A 19,829-nucleotide genomic window follows, 5' to 3' on the forward strand; every position below is an offset into this window, starting at 1 on the left:
GTTGCCAGGACTTGTTTTTATTGTTGTTGACGCTGCCTCTGTGTGCCCGTTTCAGCTTTTGCCTTTTGCATAGAGTATGGTCGTTGTTATCCTTGTTCTGCCTGCGGGCATTATGCCTCCTGCTTTCTGCTCTCTCCCTTTTGCATTCACAAGGACACTCGTGTCCCAGTCCCGGGCAGCAGTGGCATCAGCAGCAGCAGCAACAGCAGCAACAAGAGGTGGAACAACAACCAGAACGACAACAATGCATATTAATGACGAGCGGCAAAAGTTTTTCACTTAATATGCCACAGAGCACGGCGGAAGCTTCAGCCTCCGAACAGCACAGTGTATATACACATACTATGTATGTAGCAACGCCACTGTATCGCAGAAAAGGGTAAAAGTTAAATGGGAATTTTCCCAGAAATGAGTAAAAGTTGCATCACTCACCCTGGCGGGGCAGTGGCAGTGCTTATGCAATAATTATAATCAATTAGTATGCCAAAACAAAATATGGCAGACAGGTTCATTTTGTAATGAGCCACCCGGAGGCTGAACTTTTTTTATGGTGCGAGTTGAACCTAGCCCAGATCTTTACTTTATATAGTCAAGAAACTAGTGGCAACAGCTACACGGGAAAAAATCAGTTAATGATCAGAAGTAGTTCAAAAGATATTAGTAAGGCTTACAATATATAAGTTACATTTTATATTTCCTGTATAAATTATCGAATATTCCCTTTCCTTACATTGTATTTCTCGCAGTGTAAGAAAGAAAGAGCGTGGGTTGCCCTGGGGAGCAGGTGATTGGACTGCTAAGTATGGGTTCGATAGATATATATATATGGTATTCCCTAGGAACTTTTACGCCGCGCACTTACTTTGCTGGGGATTGGAATTGGATTATTATTATTATTACTGCTGCTGCTGTTGGTTCGTTAATTATTCCGCAATTGGAAAAATGTGCAATACACAATCGATTTGTAATCAGCAAATTAGGCGAGAACGGAAAAGATGTGCCAACAATGCAACTTTACACGAAAATACAACTCAAAACGGAACTCAAGACTTGGATATCAAAACGAGAATCAAAGGCAACAAGGCAACGCACTAAGGTATTGTCTATATAGTCTAGTCTATTAAAGTCTATGGAGACCGCGCTCCAGTGTAACGGAGCCAAAAGAGCAAAATTCGCTAATTGTTTAATTGATTGCATAAAATGAGCATTAAAAACGGTGCAACGAACTCAACATTTGTTTGCATTTGCATTTGATTTTTGGTTTTGGTTTTGGTTTTAGCTTAACGGGCAAACTTCGGTATTATATCAATAGGATTGGATACGTGTGTGTGGGATCATAGAATTATTGAAGGAAAGTAGGGCTGCCTACGCTTTTGGGGAAGGTGGTAATGTGGGGTTATATAACTGGGTGAGTTGTGTTGTGGTATTGTAAGAATGTGTAATTTTTTTTAATTTTTTTTTTTTTTGGTTTCTGGCAATGAAACGATATAAGGAACGCAACGGAATCGAATGTAACGTAACGGAATGACAACGCAACGGAAATGTAACGTAACTCGGAAACGTAAACTCAACAAAAACGCAATAAGAAGAAATTTATAAAAGAACAAAGTGCCGTCCGTACCTAAGGCGGTACATCAATCAGATCATCATATATCATATATCGCACAGTGGCGACAATCATATGAGGTATTTCTTATGTGGGGACCCCCCCGCGGGGAGTGTTGGTAGTAGTAGTAGTAGTAGTAGTGGTATCGGTAGTAGTAGGAGGAACCGACGTCTCATAGTAGTAGTAGTACTTGTGTGTGATGGGTCAGGTAATGCCCTAAAAGATCGGAGCACAATTTTTTAAGTTGTGTGTGATTTTCGTACATATCCTTTTCGAAACGCGACAATCGAAAGAGCTCTATAATATATATATGAAGTGTTTGGTTTTCGTTCGTTCAATCGTTCGTAGGTTGTTGGTGATGTTTACGCTCGCTTTATTAAAATTATAATACTGGCATTTCCTATTTGTTGTTGTTTTTTTTTTCTTTTGGTAAACGTTCAACAGGCGACATTAGCAACAGGTCAATGGAGTACTACTTACATCCGCTTGCAGTCTTTGCGCCTCCTGCTCCGTCTCGAAGGTGACGAATCCGTAGCCCTTGCTCACGCCTGCTCGATCCACGATGATTTTGGTGCTCTTTACCGTGCCATAGGCGCTGAAGACGCGGGTTAAATCGGCCTCGGTGGTATCGCCGCTAAATGGGAAAGATCTGGATTAGTTGGGTCTGCTAACAAGTTGTTTAAAGCTTTAAAAACCAATGGAACATCTCTGTTTAGCATTTCAGCACACAATTATTTAGTAATTAAGCATGGCTTCCTTTTTTATCAGCATATACCTTGCTGAAAGCTAGAATTAGTTTACCCCTTAGCCATTTGATTTACATTCTTGGAAATAATTCTAAGAGATTTTCCATCTAGAACTAAAGCATGCCTTTGCAAGGCTTCCGAGAATCGGAGGACAGAGGAGCTGACAGCCCTTTGAAGACCATCTCACCTGATGCCACCCACAAAGATGCGATTGGGTATTAGTGTGCCGTATTTGGGCGCCGCCAGGGGCGTCTCCAGTCCTCCGCCGGGCGTTACCGATGGAGGCGGCGCTGCTGCTATCTTGTGCATCTCTGCGGGTGTCGTCTCCAGACGAAAGTTGGGTGCTCCGAAGGGCAGAATCTTGAGGCTGTTTCTGGAGATTGGGGGTGCGCGCTGGCCGAAAAACTTCTTGTCGCTGCCGTTCGCTGGATCGAGCGGCTCCGGTGTTTTGCAATTTATATTGTTTTTGGGTACGGCGGAGGTTGTATTAGATCAGCTCAAAACGAATCAAATCGGATCGGATCGGATTGGATTGGGTGACGGTTATGCGACGGCTGGGGCTATTGAGATGTCTTTCACTGGTTTACTTGTAGCACGCATGTATACAGTTGGCTGTACTTCTTGCTGAAAAAGTCAAATAATCAAATGCAAAATTAGTTGAGCTCATTAATAAACCATTAAAATAATCAGCCACATGGCTAGCAAAACGAATCGAGTGAAAAAGAGAGTATTTAAATCTCGGAAAAAGAACAAAAACAAAAAAAAAAAAAGATTAACGTAAAGAATTGCCCCCTACATTTCGAAACGAATCTATTTCTGGCACAGCCGACATATGTCACACGAGGAAAACTCAGCGCAGGCAGGCTGCTCTCACAGATACGCACCCATACACAGGCGGCGAAAACTAGAGGTAGTAGTCGTCGTCGGGCACCATGTGTGCACCATAAATTCACCTTCAGAAGCGGCAGCGAGACAACTAAATAGCACAGAGAGTTTAATTTTAACAGCAGCAGCAGCCGCAGCAGCAGCAGCAGCAGCAACATCACAGCCGCAGCAGCAACAATAAACTTGCCTTGTCAACAACACGGTTTGAAAAAATTTTTTGGGCCACACGAGAGGCAAGTGCACATGGGAGTATAGATATTATACTAATTTCTTACAGCAGTTGTTATTGATTTTACTATTATTATGTAGATTAAATAGGACATTCGTGATAGGATATGACAGTTTTTTCCCTTGCAACACACTTTCCCAATCAATTAGCTGACCACAGTTAGAAAATTATATGTACGTGTTGCTATGAGCTGCAGATGCCCATTATAATTCCGATCGAGGAAACTTCTACATGCACTTATTTGAGTTCGAGTTGAGTACATATATTCGCAGCCTTCGTCAAACATTTCATTTAGATGTGTGTATCTGCTGCTAGTTGTAGATGATGTTTGCATGTTCTGGGCGTCGCATGTTTGTTGGCCCCATATTCGTATGCAAGTAGTATTCAGACCCGAGTGGCCAATATCGCATGTAGGTATCCCTGGCCATATCGTCACTGGTATCTCAATCCGTGGTGGTATCCGTATCTGGCTCATCGATGATGGGCGACGCGCTCCATTGCCCGCCGTGCTGGTCGCTTATCGCCGGGCATTTATCTCTGAACGCTCCGCCCCCACCGCCCTCCCCCCCCCAGAATTGACAACTGTCCGGCGGTCTGATGGCCCCCGACTGTCCGGCAATCGGAGTTGTGTACGGGCGGATTTCGATTGGAGCACACACACAGAGGCAATGAAAACATAATTAAATTTTCATTAACAATGAAAATGTCAAAATTGTTTGCGCTCGCGTTGAAATTGTGCTATGCCAGGCATTTCAATTGTACGTCCGACTTCCCGATCGATTTAAAGATATTTGTATGTGCACAGAAAGTCGGATGCACGTATGAGATATCTATTTAATGGACTGTGTGGGAAAGTTGTTGGCAACACGTGATTGTATGGCTCTATTTCGACCCATTTTCCGTATCTCAAACAAATAAATTAGCGAAATATAAGTGCTCGTATAAATCACGGTAATAAATTTTCTTAGATGCAATTAAAACAATATCCGTACATATGCCTAAATGCAAAGCCAACTAAAAGATATGTATATCTTCCGCTCATTAAAACGCGTCACAATTCCAAAATTGAGAAAAACACATATTTTTAGAAATGAGAAAAACAAAATCAAATGACGTTGTCCGCAGGAATATAGGAATACATATGTATGCACATTTCGTCTGGCAATTTTATAAATACACGCCAGATTGGCTTTGGGCAACAGAAAATTGTGAAAAACTAAAAGCTTTGCCATATAGATTTTCTTGGCTTCTCGAGCGGATGTGGCCAGCATAAAGTGGGTGAGGCGAAAGCTGATTGTGCCGATGGCTAAGTGCCCCTGACATGATTCATGATGAGCCAAGATGAGCGGGGGCACAGGGCGAGTGCTCATGATTTATGTGCGGCTCTTAATTATTTACAATATTATGAAATTATTTTTGAGAACTTTATTCCTGCGCATTAGCAGAATTGATGATGGCAGGATAGTAAAACGGTGACAAAGAGAAAATGCCGACCAGTGCCAGCCAGCTGAATTATTAAAATCTTCATTACTCCCGGCCATGGCAACTGCGGAAAAGCGACAACAACACCACTGGCAGCAGCAACAGCAGCGACTGAGGTCAGCCGGAAAATCACGGAGTCAGGTCCGGAGCGGAGCTACTACTACTGTTCGCAGCATGACAACGACGGCGATATCAATGGAATTTAATCAACAGCAGCCGCCAGCTGAAAACTCTCACACAATCCCCCACCCGTAACCCACATCTATGCATCCGTTCATCCATCCAGCCATCCAGCCATCCACCCACGGAGCTGTCAGTTAGTCGGGCATTCAGTCATTCATTCATTCAGTCAGTCAGTCAGTCAGTCAGTTGAGGTGCTCGTTCTCGTGCTCAACAATATTGCAAAATTCCACGTGCGAAAATTGCGCGAGTAATGCCAATGGAAACAGGAACCGTCAAAGAATTGTATATTACCAAAATAGGAAAAGAGTTTGTGCCAGAGATACGAATGCTGAATGCTCAGCGATTATTATGCGAGATATGGTCTGAACAATAGGGTTGAGGGGTATATATAGTATACAGTAAAACAGCCAGAGAATTTTACGTTCCTAGAGGGTTAAAAATCGCGTTTAATTACGAAATTTTGAAAGAACCACAGCTATGCTATGAAAAGATGGGGAAAATGCCACACACACGACGGAATCACTGTAGAATGATTATAGAATGAAGCGCAGAACTATGGAATAATGTTAAAAGGTATTGCAGAACTGGAAATGTGATAATTTTAAATAGAAAATAGAAGAATTCCATGAATTCCAATTTTTAACGCACTACAAGATGAATAACAATACAATCCATAACAATGTTGAATTTACAAGGATGATTTAATTTGCAACAGCGTAAATGGAGAAATAATTCCCAATTCGTTAACAATCTGCAGTTCAATATTTGATATTGCAGGGATTAAAAGAACATTTTGCTAGCTGGTTGGAATTTTCGGTTAGTTTTTATGTCCGTTTTTGGCACATTTCAAGCGTAACTTGGGCAATTAGGGCAATGCAATTAGTGAGCGCCAAACTATTGAATAACCAGACTGCGTAGCCAGTTGGCCGGGGTAAAACGGGCAGCAAAGTGGGCGGATGGGCGAGAGTGAAAAAAAGTGGGCGGGGCAGTGGGAAAGTCGAGTCGACGTAAAGCAGAGCAGTTGCTGAAGAGAGTGCAAGTTTGACCTATAAAATGGCAACGTGGTCGCGCTTCACTTGGCACAGATACGAAGAAGTAGGAAGCAAAAAAAAAAAAGGGAAATGAAGCCAACACACAACTGTGGCAAGAAAAACGTGGCGAAACCCGAAGGAAAAGGGAAGGAAATTAAAGGGAAAGGGCGAGGTGAGTGGTAAAAACCGTAACAGTAGCAACCGAAACCGGAAGGAAGGCGAACGGGGAAAGGACTCCAAAGGCGTTGGAACTATTTTAAACCTAAACTGCCCACATGGGACAGACAGCCGAGAACCATACGCCGAAAAAGATAAGAACAAACCGAGTTTTCCCTACCGTGCTCCAACTGTATTGCATTATAGTTGCATATGCACACCTGCATCCCTGCGAGTGTGTGTGTGTATCTGTGTGTAAAGGTAAGCGTCCTTGCCAAAAACAATAAAGAGCAGACCCCAAGGCGAGCGATAAACGCTGACACAGCGAAAGCGCAGAGCCAAACCTCTGCGAAACAGGACGAAATGCGCCTGGCAGTATGCTGCACAAAATATGGGAGCGTACACAGGGAAAAGCGAAAGGATATCGATTGCAAGTGCTCCAGCTCCTTGCTGCGTAGGTTCTCAATTAAACAGCATATACATTTATTTCATAAGAACTAAATGTGGATCACGATTTCAATGGTGTTCAAAAGAATTTAAAATATAATTGATCATCATTTTATTTACAAAAGAATGTATTCCTTTAATTTTCGTTTACTATTTTGCGCAACATTTTTTGCAGTACATGGAGAGGAGAGAGTTCAAAACGAGGATGCAGGATAAATCCTTTAACTCGCCAGGTGCGGACGAGCAGGGCAGACGACTCCCGTATCCTCAGTTGGCCAGATAAGCGTATCCAAGTCACATAAGGACAATTAGCCAGCTCAGGCTCAAAGAGTTTAAGAGGCCATAACTGCCGACGTGGTGGTGGGGATAAGCCAATGGCAGAAGGTTGGGTGGTGGAAATTAGGAGCGGGCGGGAAAAGCGGGCGAGGAAATCATGTTGATGGCTGAGGCATGACGATGACGCTAAAGCGTACGTGTTGGTGAATAACTTAAAACGAAAGAAAGTCAGTGGGTGAAGATGAACTGAAGAGGTGAACGGGGTCAGAGGAGCAGATGGGTGGGTGGGCGCTCTGTGGGCTGTGGGGAAAGCAAAGGTCAATTGAAGTTGCGGTGCTAAAACTTTGAGAAGGCAGCGAAAGAGCAAGAGTCAGAGGAGCCAAGTCAAGTGGAAAGCGGGAAAGCGCAAAACAGGCTCAAACCCACACACACACACATGCACAGCCAAGGATGCACTGACTGACAGTGCGCCGGAAGTGGAAGTGCACCCCCCGCGCCCGTCCCCTCACCTGGCAAAAAATAAGAAGAAAAAATAAAAGAAGGAAAAACTGCTGGCTGCCTTTCGCCTACACGTTATACAATCCTTGAGTGCGGCGAGCGAGGACGAAGCTTTTGGGTGTCAGTCAAGTGAAAGGAAATTGTAGCACATCAGGATGTAGGAGCACGGGGATGGGCATGGGCTTTGATAATGGTCAGAGGAGAAGACGAAGGGCCAGACAAACCAACAGACAAACATCATCATGATCATCATTGCAGGCTCGGCGGCCTCAGCAGCTAAATTGATGGCCTGCCATCAGGGTATCCATCCCACATCAGCGTTATGCCACCCACACCCCGATTCGTATGTATATGTGGCACAGAAAAATCCATAATCCTCGGCAGAAGCTGAAGGAGCAACCAAAGCAGAAGCAGCAGCAGCAAAAGGGAAACGCCAAATACAAAAGCGCGAGCACAAATTGCCACTGTGTCAGTAAATCCACTCACACATATGTCCGTAACATATATCCTCTTGCTGTAAACACAGACCTATATGTACTATATACCAGATATATTTGCAAAGCCAAAAACTTGTTTGAAACAATGAAACTTTTGTGCTTGTGCCGTGCCGTGCTGTACTGTGCTTCGCCAGTGTCCAACTTCTCGTATTTGTGTTAGTTTTATTTCTGGCCCTTGTCCAATATTTGCCCCGAGTCGCAGTAACTTAAAGTCTGTTGGAATTAATTTCAAGCAAATATATACACAAAATCCCATCTAACTCATGCCCTCGTCCTTTAATCTATATGTACGTATGTAGTGTATGTATGTGTGTTTTTGTGTGGTGTGGAAAAAGTTTCGGTCGGATGATTTATTGCCACTTCAGCTGCGGGAGACCGACAACGCTGCGTATGAGCGATGGCTGATGCCCTCCCAGTTCGGATTATTGTCTATGCTGACAAAGGATTTAAGCGGAATTTGATACAGACGCAAGTGGAGAACGAAGGACGAAAGCTGATGCGAAGCCATCCATTAAATGCTACGGCAAATTAAGTCATTAAAAAACAATTTTTGAACGAGCCAAAGGGGCGTATACGAAATTTGCCAAAGAAGCAGGTGGAACTGCCGAAATATAAATATGCAAATTCGGCATTTTCCAAGTGGAGACAGCCATAAAAATGCAATCACACAAAAAGCAAAAGAAAAGCCAAAGGAAATGTAAAAGCCAAAGGCGGCCACCGAATAAGAAAAAGTGAAAAGAAATGACGTAAAAGTGTGATTCAAAAGACGGGTGGGTTTTTGGGAGGCTTTCACTGATTGTGTGTGTGTGTGTGTATACATAGTTGGGGGCGTGAAGAAGCTGCCAACTATTTCTGTAGACGCAGCTGAATGTGCCACTGCTGCTGCCTCCTTTGTTGCCATCGTTTCCTAGGCCAAAAGCATGAAATTAAAATGCGAAAATGCAGACAATGGCTCGGCCGAAAGAGATGGCAATAGCTATAAAGACCCGCACTCGGAAAAATAAGTAATTCTAAAATGTTTTCTATTTAGCGGTGTTTTAAGTAAGAAAACTATGTTTATAGCTGTGCTCCACTGTATTATTAAGAACGAGTAGTATACGATTAATATAAAGCAATTTAAAAAACTTTTTTTCCGAGTGCATTCGCGTATCTACACAAATTCGGGTGACTGTATTTGCGTGTAAAAGTGAAAAAGCGCAGCTGAGCACGTCATTCTCAAAGGCAGTGCACCTCCAGGCTTCAGCTTTTTGTTGGTTTTGACTCACTTCAATCATTTCCTTTGAGAACTTTCATCCATATGCATATGCATGCGAATACTATGTACCTGCATCCGAAAGTACGCGAATGTATCTGCATCCGCAGCTGTCTCGCTGCTCGAAAAATGTGCGACCAACATTTTTTGTATTGTTTTGAACAGCGGCGTTCTTTTGCTCAATTCTTTTTGGCAACGTTTTTGGCCCGAATTGCGCCTTAAATTCATTGCAGTTAAGCTACGTTTGCCGACCCAGTTAAGAGATCTAAATCAAATGAAAAATACTAACTTATCAAAAGTTATGCAAATGAGATTCGCACATGATATGTAACTTGGATAAGGGAATTTCTAAATATCCGACAGATGCACAACATACCTACAACCATTGGCATTTGTGCCCACACAAATGTGTGCGTTTCCTCTCAAGTTAATGAAATATTTCAAGTTGCCAACTCGCATAAAACCGATGTGTGTATCTGCATTTGCATGAGCACCTATATCTCAGCGTGTGCCTCGTGTATCTGCGTGAGTGTGTGCTATTGTAGTTGGCATCCTTGTTAAGATATTTTTGGCTTAACTACATTGCCTGGCCAAGATTAGGAGAGATGGCGACAAAGCCATGCAAGTTTCAACCGGGGAATAACAATCATCATTTCGAGCAGCGTTAAATTTACTCAATTAGCAGCTGCCTAATATCATCAAGTTGTAAACAAAATAAACGAAACACCCAATTAGCCTTTTGAGAACAGAAGAGCAATTCAATGAATGAACGATTGAAATGATGAGTAAACAAATCTTTGTTAATCACTTTTGCTCCCCACTTAAAATTCCCCAGAGCTACCGAAATTATTACTATTTAATGGATCAGAAATCGTTCGATAAATGTATCTCTTAAAATATAAAATTGTTTTCCATACAAGATAAGATGCTTTGAATGAGTATTTAAATTTCTTAGGCGATGAACAAACGGTCGTGATACCTCAATTTAAAACAATGCATTCTTTTTAACAAACTATAATTTACGCACCATAAGCATTTAAGAATCGAAACTTTGTCTATCGATGCGATGGCAAATTACTTTAGAGCTGAACGAAAAGTTCTCACATTAGTCGAGTGGAAACTTTTGTCAGGTGGCGCAAACTCAATTTCCATATGCATTATGCATCTGAATTTGTATCTGAATCTCGCTATCTGCGTCTTGGTGTGTGCATCCGCTGGTGGGCAGAGCAAACGATTTGAGAACCGTGAAAATATGCAGATAACTAATATTAACTTTTTGTTCGAATGCATGAATGAAGCGTGGAAACGGAATAGTTGTAAAAAGCGAAAAAAAACAGAATCAGCTCGTTAGCTGAATGAATGAATGAATGGGAAGAGAACCGAGCCACGACTCGCTTCAATGCAGCTCCAGTGGGTTCGAACCCCGAAGCATATGCAAAAAGCTAAAATAATTGCTCCGTTTGAGACCCGCCGATGTGGAGAGCAGTAGGAATTGGGAGCAGAGCAGAGCAGTGCGTGCAGCACAGTCCGGTTCTATTTATGGCCACACTTTTCAAATCCCCCAACGAATGGCGGCCATAAAAGCCGCACGCAGTTGACCCACACATGCTGACATGGGGCCTCGGCCCTCTTAGCATATAGATTATTCAGGTGGGTGTGTCCAAATGGTGTAGCTGTATCTGTATCTGTGGCTGTAGTACCTCTGCCCCTAGCTTTGTATCTGCATCTGCATCTGTATGTGTATGTGTTCATTTATATCGGCATCTAACTGAATCCGTAGTGCTCTCTAGTCTGTATTCCGATTTTGCGGTTGTGGGTCTGTCTGCCTGCGTTGCGGTCCAAATGGTCAGCGCCACGGTAGAGTGCAAGTTTGGTTACCGTTTGGTGACCATTTTGCATCTGGGCCAACACGCATCGAACCCAAACTGTAAACGAAAAACGTCTACCGTAAAATCGTAGCAGTGCAGAGAAAGCAAAGTATATATATAAACTATGGTTTTATATACACAGTAAAATGCCATATGATCTAATCCTTAATTGAAAGCAATGTATCAATGATGTGCACAGCATATGTATTTATTGGAAACACAATGGCTATATCTACACGAAACTACACACACGTTAAGATAAGATCTCAAAGAACTCAATTTTGGAAATCTGGTGATGGTTTTTCCATTGTGTAGTCAAAAAAGCTTGCTTCACGCATAGCGGGGGGATTAGTTTGATTTGTGAAAAGTCAAAGCTTAAAGGCATTTCCTCGCCTTGTTTCCTTTTGACACAGATTTTCTTTATGGCCTTAACCCACCACCGCCACATGTATACATATATGCCACCCCCCCACCCCCTTTTGCCCCTTCTTTTTTAGTCTTGAACTTTGACTTCGTTTACGACTTTCTTCTTCGCAGTCTGCCAGCACCAAGTTTAGTTTGCCAGCTGTAGCTGGCTATATCCAGCGAATCGTTTCGATAACCGAGCGCCTCTGGCGGGCATATTATATATTTTTATTGCCAACGGCAGCCGCCGTCAAAAATGGGCGTGTCGCCGCCCCCTTTCTTCGCCCGCGAACAGCTGTCGACAATGATGGCAGCAGAGCAAAAGACTTTTCGCCATTTTTGTATCTTTAGCGAGAAAATTAAATGAAAACATACTATACTTTATAGGCAAAAGTACTTTAGCTCGTGCGTGTGTGTGTGTGTGTTTTGTCGCCGCTTATAAAGAAAAATCTCTCGAGTAACAAGGCGGAGGATTCACTTGTGGCCTAGGCGACAGAAAAAGAGCTAAGGAGGCGGTGACGGGGCTCGGGTGAAAATGAATATTGAAGAGCGGAGCGCATTATAATTTTAGATTTATGTACAGGGTGTCCCAGACAGGGAACTGGGTAACTCGGAGAACTGGGAGGATGGTAGTATGACGCCCAGCGTCGGCATGACAGCCATGGGGAATACTTATTTATATTTATGTAAGCCGAAAAGGCAGGCGGACTGCCAAAATAAGAATTACGGCATTGAAAGCTTAAAGCAGTGCTTGAGGGCCCCTAGATGATGATGCTGGCTGCTTGATATTCGGAAAATGTCGCCTGGCGGCGTATCTTACTTAAAATCTACACAGCGGAAAAGCTAAGTATTAATATTGATATCGCAGAAGTGTTTAATATATTTGCATTTTTAATATATGAATAATGCTCTGGAATGGAACAGAAATGTTATGAATATAAATATATCTATCTAAAGATCATCGCTCAATTACATGTACATGTGGTTTTATGGGTTTTCATTAACTTTTATCCATTTGTTAGTGAATTTCAAACGTAAAACCAATTTCCTCAAGTTAAAAATGAAATGGCCAATGCTCCTATGGTTACCCAAATAAATTTAATATTACCCGCATTAAATTTTGCAAGAAATTCCTTTAGCATACTTAATTGAAATGTTTTTCCGCTAGCAAACAAATCAATCGGAATGTTGGGGCACCCTCTTAGCTAAATGTCTGAGGGAAAATCTGTATCCCCAGGCGACACTTTTCATTGGTTCGTTTTTCTGTTTTCCCTGTCACTTTTCCCGCTTTCCTCCCGCTCCCAAAAACTTATTAGATTTGTCTTGAGATGCTCGCGAGTAAATCCGTCGCGTGGGTTATTTCGAAACGGTTGGCATTTTTCACAGTTCTTTATGCGACTTTTTGATTCCCGAGCATTTCATCACAGAATGCAACTAAAAATACATTGCACATATATATTTTACCTCTTTTCTGTTTTCCTTGCCTCGTTTGCGGCAGCAGACGAAAAAAAAATTAAGTTTAAAACTTTCCGCTCGATGTGATTTTTCACGTTTTTGACTTTGATACACTTATTGGCTGGATTGCTTTTTTACTTTTCGCCGTTGTTCAAACATAACAATTGGATCTTTAAAGATAAAAATTAGCACCTGTTTTGTTGCGGAACGTTTGCGCTTTATGAATTTCAACAATTATTTTGCATAATAATTAGGTTTTTATCACTTTTCGATGATTTCGATGCTCTCGTTTTTTTTCAGCTGGGCTACTGCAAGGCAAATAAATTTGGGATTTAGATCTGGATTTACTCTTATTTTACTTTTTTTTTGTTTGGGTGGCGCTGGTGTTGTTTGGCATATCGTTTAGCCACTCATCAAATGGCAGTTAAAAAGGCCAACCAGGAAAAATTTGAATAAACAAATTCTCTAGCTTTCTCTGCCGCACATTTGAATGGGAAAATTGTGAGGGAGCTATGTGTGGGCTGGGGAATGTGGGCAAAGGGTTGTAGGTATGCGAGTTTCCTGCTATTGCTATTGCGGCTGCTGCTCCTGTTTTTGTTGTTGTTGTTTATGGCCATTACGTATACGCAACGTATGCGAAAAAGGCAACATACGAGGAAAATGTGGGGGAGGCGAGTGTTATAGTTGGGGGTAGAAAACAAGCGAGAGAGATTCGTTGATATGGATGTGACTATTTTTTTGAAGGTGGTACAAAAAGGGAAAAGGGGCAGGAAAGGAGATTATAAAGTGACAGTAGGTATGAAGTAAGAGAAGTAGGGATGGGGAAGTCAAGGAAAAAAACGGAAGTGGGCGGATTTTGCAAATGGTTTGGTATACACAAAAAATGCTGGCTAAAAACACCATAAAAAAACACAATAACAACAATAAACAAACCAACTGGTATATGTCACGCATAAAAAAACACATTCTCCCTTCTGGCCAACAAAACTCTCCTTCTGGCCATAATAATTTGTTTTTCTGGCGAAAAATCCAAACTGCCGCCTTGTGAGCCCAAAATCAAGTACGTTCTCACACGATTTTCCACACATACATACGTACACACACACGCACACACAGTTTTTGATACATACAAACGTACAACTTTTATTGTGGCTAAAACACATCAACCTTTTGCCTTGTTTCGGGCCAAAATAGTAGTCGTTGACTTTTGTCAGCGGCCAGCACATAAAAATCTGGCTTTTTTACTTTTCCCTCTTGTTTTGTTTTTATATTTTTTATGGTTTTTTTGGCGAAAAAAACGCAGTTTAAAAATACATGGCAGCAGTTTAAAAAGCGCTTGAGAGCGAGACAGGGAGAGAGTTGGGGCAGAAAGAGAGGGCAGGCGATGTGGTAACTGTTTGTTGTCGTTATTGTTGTTAATTGTTGTTGCAGCGGCAGAAAACGCATGAAAAACTGGCACACGCACACACACATACACACAGCGTTATAAAATGTAGAACTCTTTTTTTTTTTTACTTTACGTGCGACGCGAGAGCTGTGTTTTGGCCGAAAATAAGCGGAGAGCGGCGGCAACGGCGGATTTCTGTTATTTTGTATAATTCCGAAAACCCGAAATCGAGAAGTGTTGCAATCTCATCGACGGTAGAACAACGACTCAGCGTCGAACGAATATAGTTTCCCGATTTGGGGGCCCCCAACTGCGCAGTCGACGTCGACAGCGGCAGAGACTGCGGCAGCACAGTTCGCTTCACTCTCTCTGGCGCTCTTTGTTGCCGCGCGCGTGCTCTCTTTGATAGAAATCCAAGGGATGCAACGATGCACGTGCGTTGTTTTAAGTTTGTGTAGGTGCGTGTGTGTGTGTGTGTGGAAAAGATTACAATAAAAACATTTTAGCAATATTACATATTTGGCCTATTTATTAAACACACCTCCCACCGCCCACCGCCCATAACAACCGACTCTCTCTCAATCACATAATCTCCCGCTCTGATTAGAGTTGTTGTCGCCCTAGAAAGAGACGGCGACTGCGACGCAGCTGTACAGTGATCTAATAACGGTTAAGGTTGCTATTATCTGATTGGCACTGTGCCTTTGCTTCGGCAAATGACAATTGGAAATGCCTGTGGGCATAATTCAAAATGGAAACTAAGTACATTCTATTGATTTCAGTTCTCAGAAATAAGAATCAATATAACATATCTCGCTGAATTAGTAAAAAACTGATCTTTAAATTAAATCGAAATAAAATCCTTAGTTTAAATTTTAATTTACTTAAACTCCTACTTAATCGCTAAAATCGTAAATAAAGTAATTTAATCCATAAAACAACGTTTTGTTCGCATCTGCTTTATGCTAGTCCCCCTGATTTGTTTAAAATCCAGGCCAATGAGGCGTGGTGAGCAACACCTAGTTTTTGGGGCTTCTACTTATAATACTAATTAGCCGAATTCGGTGGGTTCGACCAACAAACTGGCGGCCCTATTGTTATTCATATGGGCCGAAAGCAGTGTGCAGCGCCGGCAGCGACTGCGAAGTTGGCAGCGACGTCAACGGTTTTGGCTGGACGGGCAGCAAACACAGTTATGTTTCGAGCTTTTTGATTCTTTACTTATTGTGCAATGATCCGAGGCAACTTAATTGCTTTTCGTTTGGGTTTTCGGCTGCGACGAGAATAGCAGTCAGTCAGTTCAGTTCAGTTTGGCTCAGTTTTGTTTTTCCACATATTTTCCACTTTTGAGCTCTCTTTGCGCTACGCTGCACTTCAAATGCTCAATTGTTGTCTATCAAAGGCGCACCCCCACCACCACTGCCCCCCCACCCACACCTTCACCCACTCCGTGAAACTTTGTCATTGTGGGAGGACGCATAAATAACGCCACTGATAAAAAATGGGCGAAGGGCGAGTGAATCTAAAGCTCGTAATTATGGCCAGCCAGTCCCGACCGTCCGCTAGCTAGGTAATTTTTTTTCATTTCATTTTTATCAGCTCTCAGCGCTTCACTTACATAAGCTGGAAAAAAAAAGCGGAAAACACGTTGGAAAATTGCGAGAAGCGTCTATTTGTGAAGTTGGAAAATTTGAATTTCATCAACGACGAAGCAAAGCGAAAGCAAAGACAGGCAGCGGACGAAACAATCATGATAATTAAATTGAGTTCACTGATGCGTATACTTAACATTAAATTCAAAGCCAGAAGCAATGCAAAAAAACGCTGCTGCTTTGCCCCCACAATCGTGGAAAATTATATATGAAAATCGGCAAAACTGCTTTAAAAAAGTGTGTAGGAAAAAAGAACCTTCAACTGCCAGAGGTTTTGATTTCCTTCCTTTTTTGGTTGGAGCACGAGAGGATGTGCTTGCTGTTAGAAGCGGAACAAAAAAATTATATAGGTTAGCGCCATAGCCTTCGCATCCCTATCCCAATTGGGACTTTGGGCTATATACTTGGGCATCCGTGCAGAGAGCGAGAAAAATGGCAAGAGAGAGAGAGACGCGTGAGCGGCGCAGAGAAGCGAGAAAATGTGTGCCGTTTTGGGAACATGCAAATGTGGGGCGACTGCCCACGCAACACCCACTTTTCCGCCCACTAACCACCCACTGCCAACAACAATGTTGCCAAGAAAAAGGAAATATTTTTGAGTGGATGCTCTCTGGGAAAAATATATGCACTACAAGAAACTTTGACAAATTATAATGCTTATGTACTAAACTAAAATTAGCATCGGTATTTTACACTATGAAAACAGTACAGTAATTTTGTTTCAAGTTTGAATCTTCAGAAACATATAACCTATAGAAGTACCAATCTATACAATTTTTGTATTAGTTAAATCGCATACCCTTGTGTACCGCTTGTGTCTGGCGAAAATCAAATTAAATATCGCATACTTAACGTTATCAATTTAATGAGCCAAGTTGGGAATTCCCTCCTGGGGGTTGGTCAAATCGGCCATCAAAGTTGGCATGCCCCGAGCTGCGTGTGAAAAGGCAGGCGGAAAATCAAAGCCACTTTTTGCGCTCTTAAGTGCAAAAATCAAACACAAGCAACCCCCCAAGGCAAATCTCTTACGCTCTCCCCCCAATTTCTCTGCGCTTTCTCTCTCTCTCTCTCTCGAATCTCTCGCCCGATATTTTGCCATATCATTGGCTCTCATCACTGCTCTTCGTGTGCATTATTTATTGCTCTTATACAGCCCGAATGTTTGACGATGACGAAGGTGCTCCACTGTCACTGTCACCACCCCCGCCCACACCCTGTAATTCCGATTCCCCCTAGCTTTCTCGCTCTCTCCCTCCACCACCATTCGCCACCTTTCCCTTTCGCTCCCTTGGCTGGGGCCCAGTTAACTAGTAAACCAGCAAGCTATAATGGAGCCTCTTCCGCGTTGTTATCCCTATCCCACGTCGCGTATTCCCCACAGAGAGAAAAATCATCGGCCATTAGTCATGAATTCGCAACGGTTATGATGTAATGATGAATTATCTGGTGAGTTGTTTTTGGATACGTATTTGCAGTGCTCTCTACCTTGTCTAGAATATATTTCCACCTATAAGTAGTTTCTAGAGATATCTCATGAACGAAAGCAGTTGCCTTATCCATTTGAACCCTACTCAAATATTTATCATACAATGATATTCTTGAGGTGCAAACACATATGATATGATACGAATTCTTTCACTGATTTTTCTCAGTGCACTATCTCAATTCTATCCCTTTTTCGCATCCCGGAAAATGAGCACCAGCTGTCTGCCATTTGCCTCCAATTTTCCCCATTCATGTTGTTTGTTTTGCTTTGCGCCTGACTGTATAATAAATAACTTTGAAATAAATCAAATCGGATCCTGGGCCAATGGACACATGTTAAATGGACCGAGAAATCTAAGCGGGGCATCATTACATTTTTTATTGGGTCAAAATCAACAAGAGCAGCGGCGGCGACCTTAAAACGCATTAGCAGCCGCTGTCGGCCAAGTCGTAATAATTTTATTAGCAAACATCAGAAATATAAAAATGCCGCTGCTCGGAGGCAAAAGAAAAAGAAATAAAAGCGGCTACAATTTCGAAAGGTGTTGGCTTTTTCAGAAGTTCAAATTCAAACGGCGTGTGAGGTGGTGGGCGGGGAGGGGTGGGGAGCGGCTGTGACAAGTGCAGGCGTGCTCAAGGTAAAAGCGCCGCTGTCGCCGTCGACGCTGACAGCGCTGTCGACTGCACCTCGGTCGAAATCCGAGTGCAAGATCAAGTGAAGCGAGTGGCCGAAAAACTAGAGAGAGGCAAAACTACGAAAGCCGGAGAGCGAGCCATTTATCATTTTACATCACAAAAGATAAGCTGGCAAATAGGAGATACTCAGCATATACATATATGTACATATACATACATATGTACATACACGTGTAAGTTAAAAAGTAACTATCTATAATAATAATAATAAATAATAAAGCAGTTCCGCCTCTGGAAAAATCATATTAAGGCCTACGAAAAATCGCATGTATTGACCTTCTTATATTATTATTATATTATTATAATATTATATATTATGTATGTACTAATTATCAATACTGCGTAATATGATTAAACGCTTTTATTGTGTAGAATCTATACTAATAAGCTGTTCTATCACATTCCCTCGCGTAAGTACAGGGTATTTAAGTTGGTCGCGCGGGTGACAGATGTTCTGTCCTTTTCCCACCTTCCGCCGCCCTCTCTTTCGCACACGTGCAGTGACAGTATTTGTTTTGTTTTTTAGGCATTCTGGAGGCGATGGCGATGCTGTTTAGGCCGCTTTTAGTCAAGTGGCCGTGCAGCGACGCCAACTGCGGCAGCGCAGCTGCGACTAGATGAAAAAGAACAAATTGACTAAGCACGAAACACGTTTTAGCCAGAGTTTTTAGCCAGACTAGCAGCTCGAATCGGAATCGGAATTGGAATCGGTGGGAGCGGGACGGCGTGTGACATACTGACCCAATTCTGGGTTTCGATTTTCTGGTTTTTCTCAAGAATACACGTTTTCCGCTGCATAAACACAAACATAAGCGCACGCGGGAGCGAAAGAGGGAGAGCGACCAAACGAGTTGCATGGCCAAGAATTTTCGCCTGGCATTTTTCATTTTCCCTGCGAGTGACATTCATTCTCCCCCCGAAAAGCCATCCCCTTCACTGTCTTCAGAAAAACTCACCGTTAGCTGCGTCCTCCGTAGAGATTTTTCTGATTGCGTCAAAACTATACGTCGTTTCCACAGGCTGCCTTACGTTACGTCTTACGTGAGAGGGGACACAATTTACAGTTACAGCCGTTGCGTATCATTAATATTCCTTGTGGTAAACGTTTATCCCAGATACGATGCGTTTGTATATAAGTATCTTAATATCCACAGACTATTTAATATCAATATCGATAACGTTGGTGATGAACAAGAACCAGAAGACCAAAGACGATGGGATGATGGGATTTTGCGTGATATTCTCTTGGTTTCTATTGTAATTTAATTATTTGCTCTTCTTTCTTTTCCGATATTTGGTGGTGTTTGCTTGTATATTATTGTTGTGTGTTCCGATTTAAAACAATTTTACTTGAATATATATATAGCACTAGACAACTTACTTCCTACGAATCACAATTAGAAATGAGTGTAAGGCGACGACCGAAAGTAAAACTCCCGTCAAAATGAAAAACTACGCGCCGTCTACTTGGGCGGCCGAGAAAAACCAAAACACTGTGGCGACACACACATGTGTTTTTCTCTTCCAAAAAACCCAAAATTCCAAGGATGGTGGGGGCGCTTGCAAAGGAAAATTGAAGCCAGGAAAACTCTC

General features: G+C 42.4%; 1 protein-coding gene across 10 annotated transcripts in view; it reads right to left on the bottom strand.

Moving 5' to 3' along the window:
* Positions 1-19,829, bottom strand: part of LOC6604985 (protein boule) — a 31,911-nt gene that overhangs the window by 11,919 nt on the left and 163 nt on the right. Inside the window, exons 1-4 of one of the 10 annotated variants that reach the window (XM_032719511.1) lie at positions 19,618-19,794; positions 19,193-19,543; positions 2,540-2,976; positions 2,087-2,240 (exon numbers count right to left, since the gene is read on the bottom strand). In XM_032719511.1, coding sequence (XP_032575402.1) covers positions 2,087-2,240; positions 2,540-2,661 — 276 coding nt within the window. In that variant the 5' untranslated portion in view covers positions 2,662-2,976; positions 19,193-19,543; positions 19,618-19,794. Of the gene's footprint in view, positions 1-1,621; positions 1,823-2,086; positions 2,241-2,539; positions 2,977-13,025; positions 13,325-14,531; positions 14,670-19,192; positions 19,802-19,829 lie in introns of those variants that run through there. The other 9 variants (XM_032719510.1, XM_032719517.1, XM_032719509.1 and 6 more) reach the window with 9 other exon arrangements.

This window comes from Drosophila sechellia, chromosome 3L (genome assembly GCF_004382195.2).
Source record: "Drosophila sechellia strain sech25 chromosome 3L, ASM438219v1, whole genome shotgun sequence".
Lineage (NCBI taxonomy): Eukaryota > Metazoa > Arthropoda > Insecta > Diptera > Drosophilidae > Drosophila > Drosophila sechellia.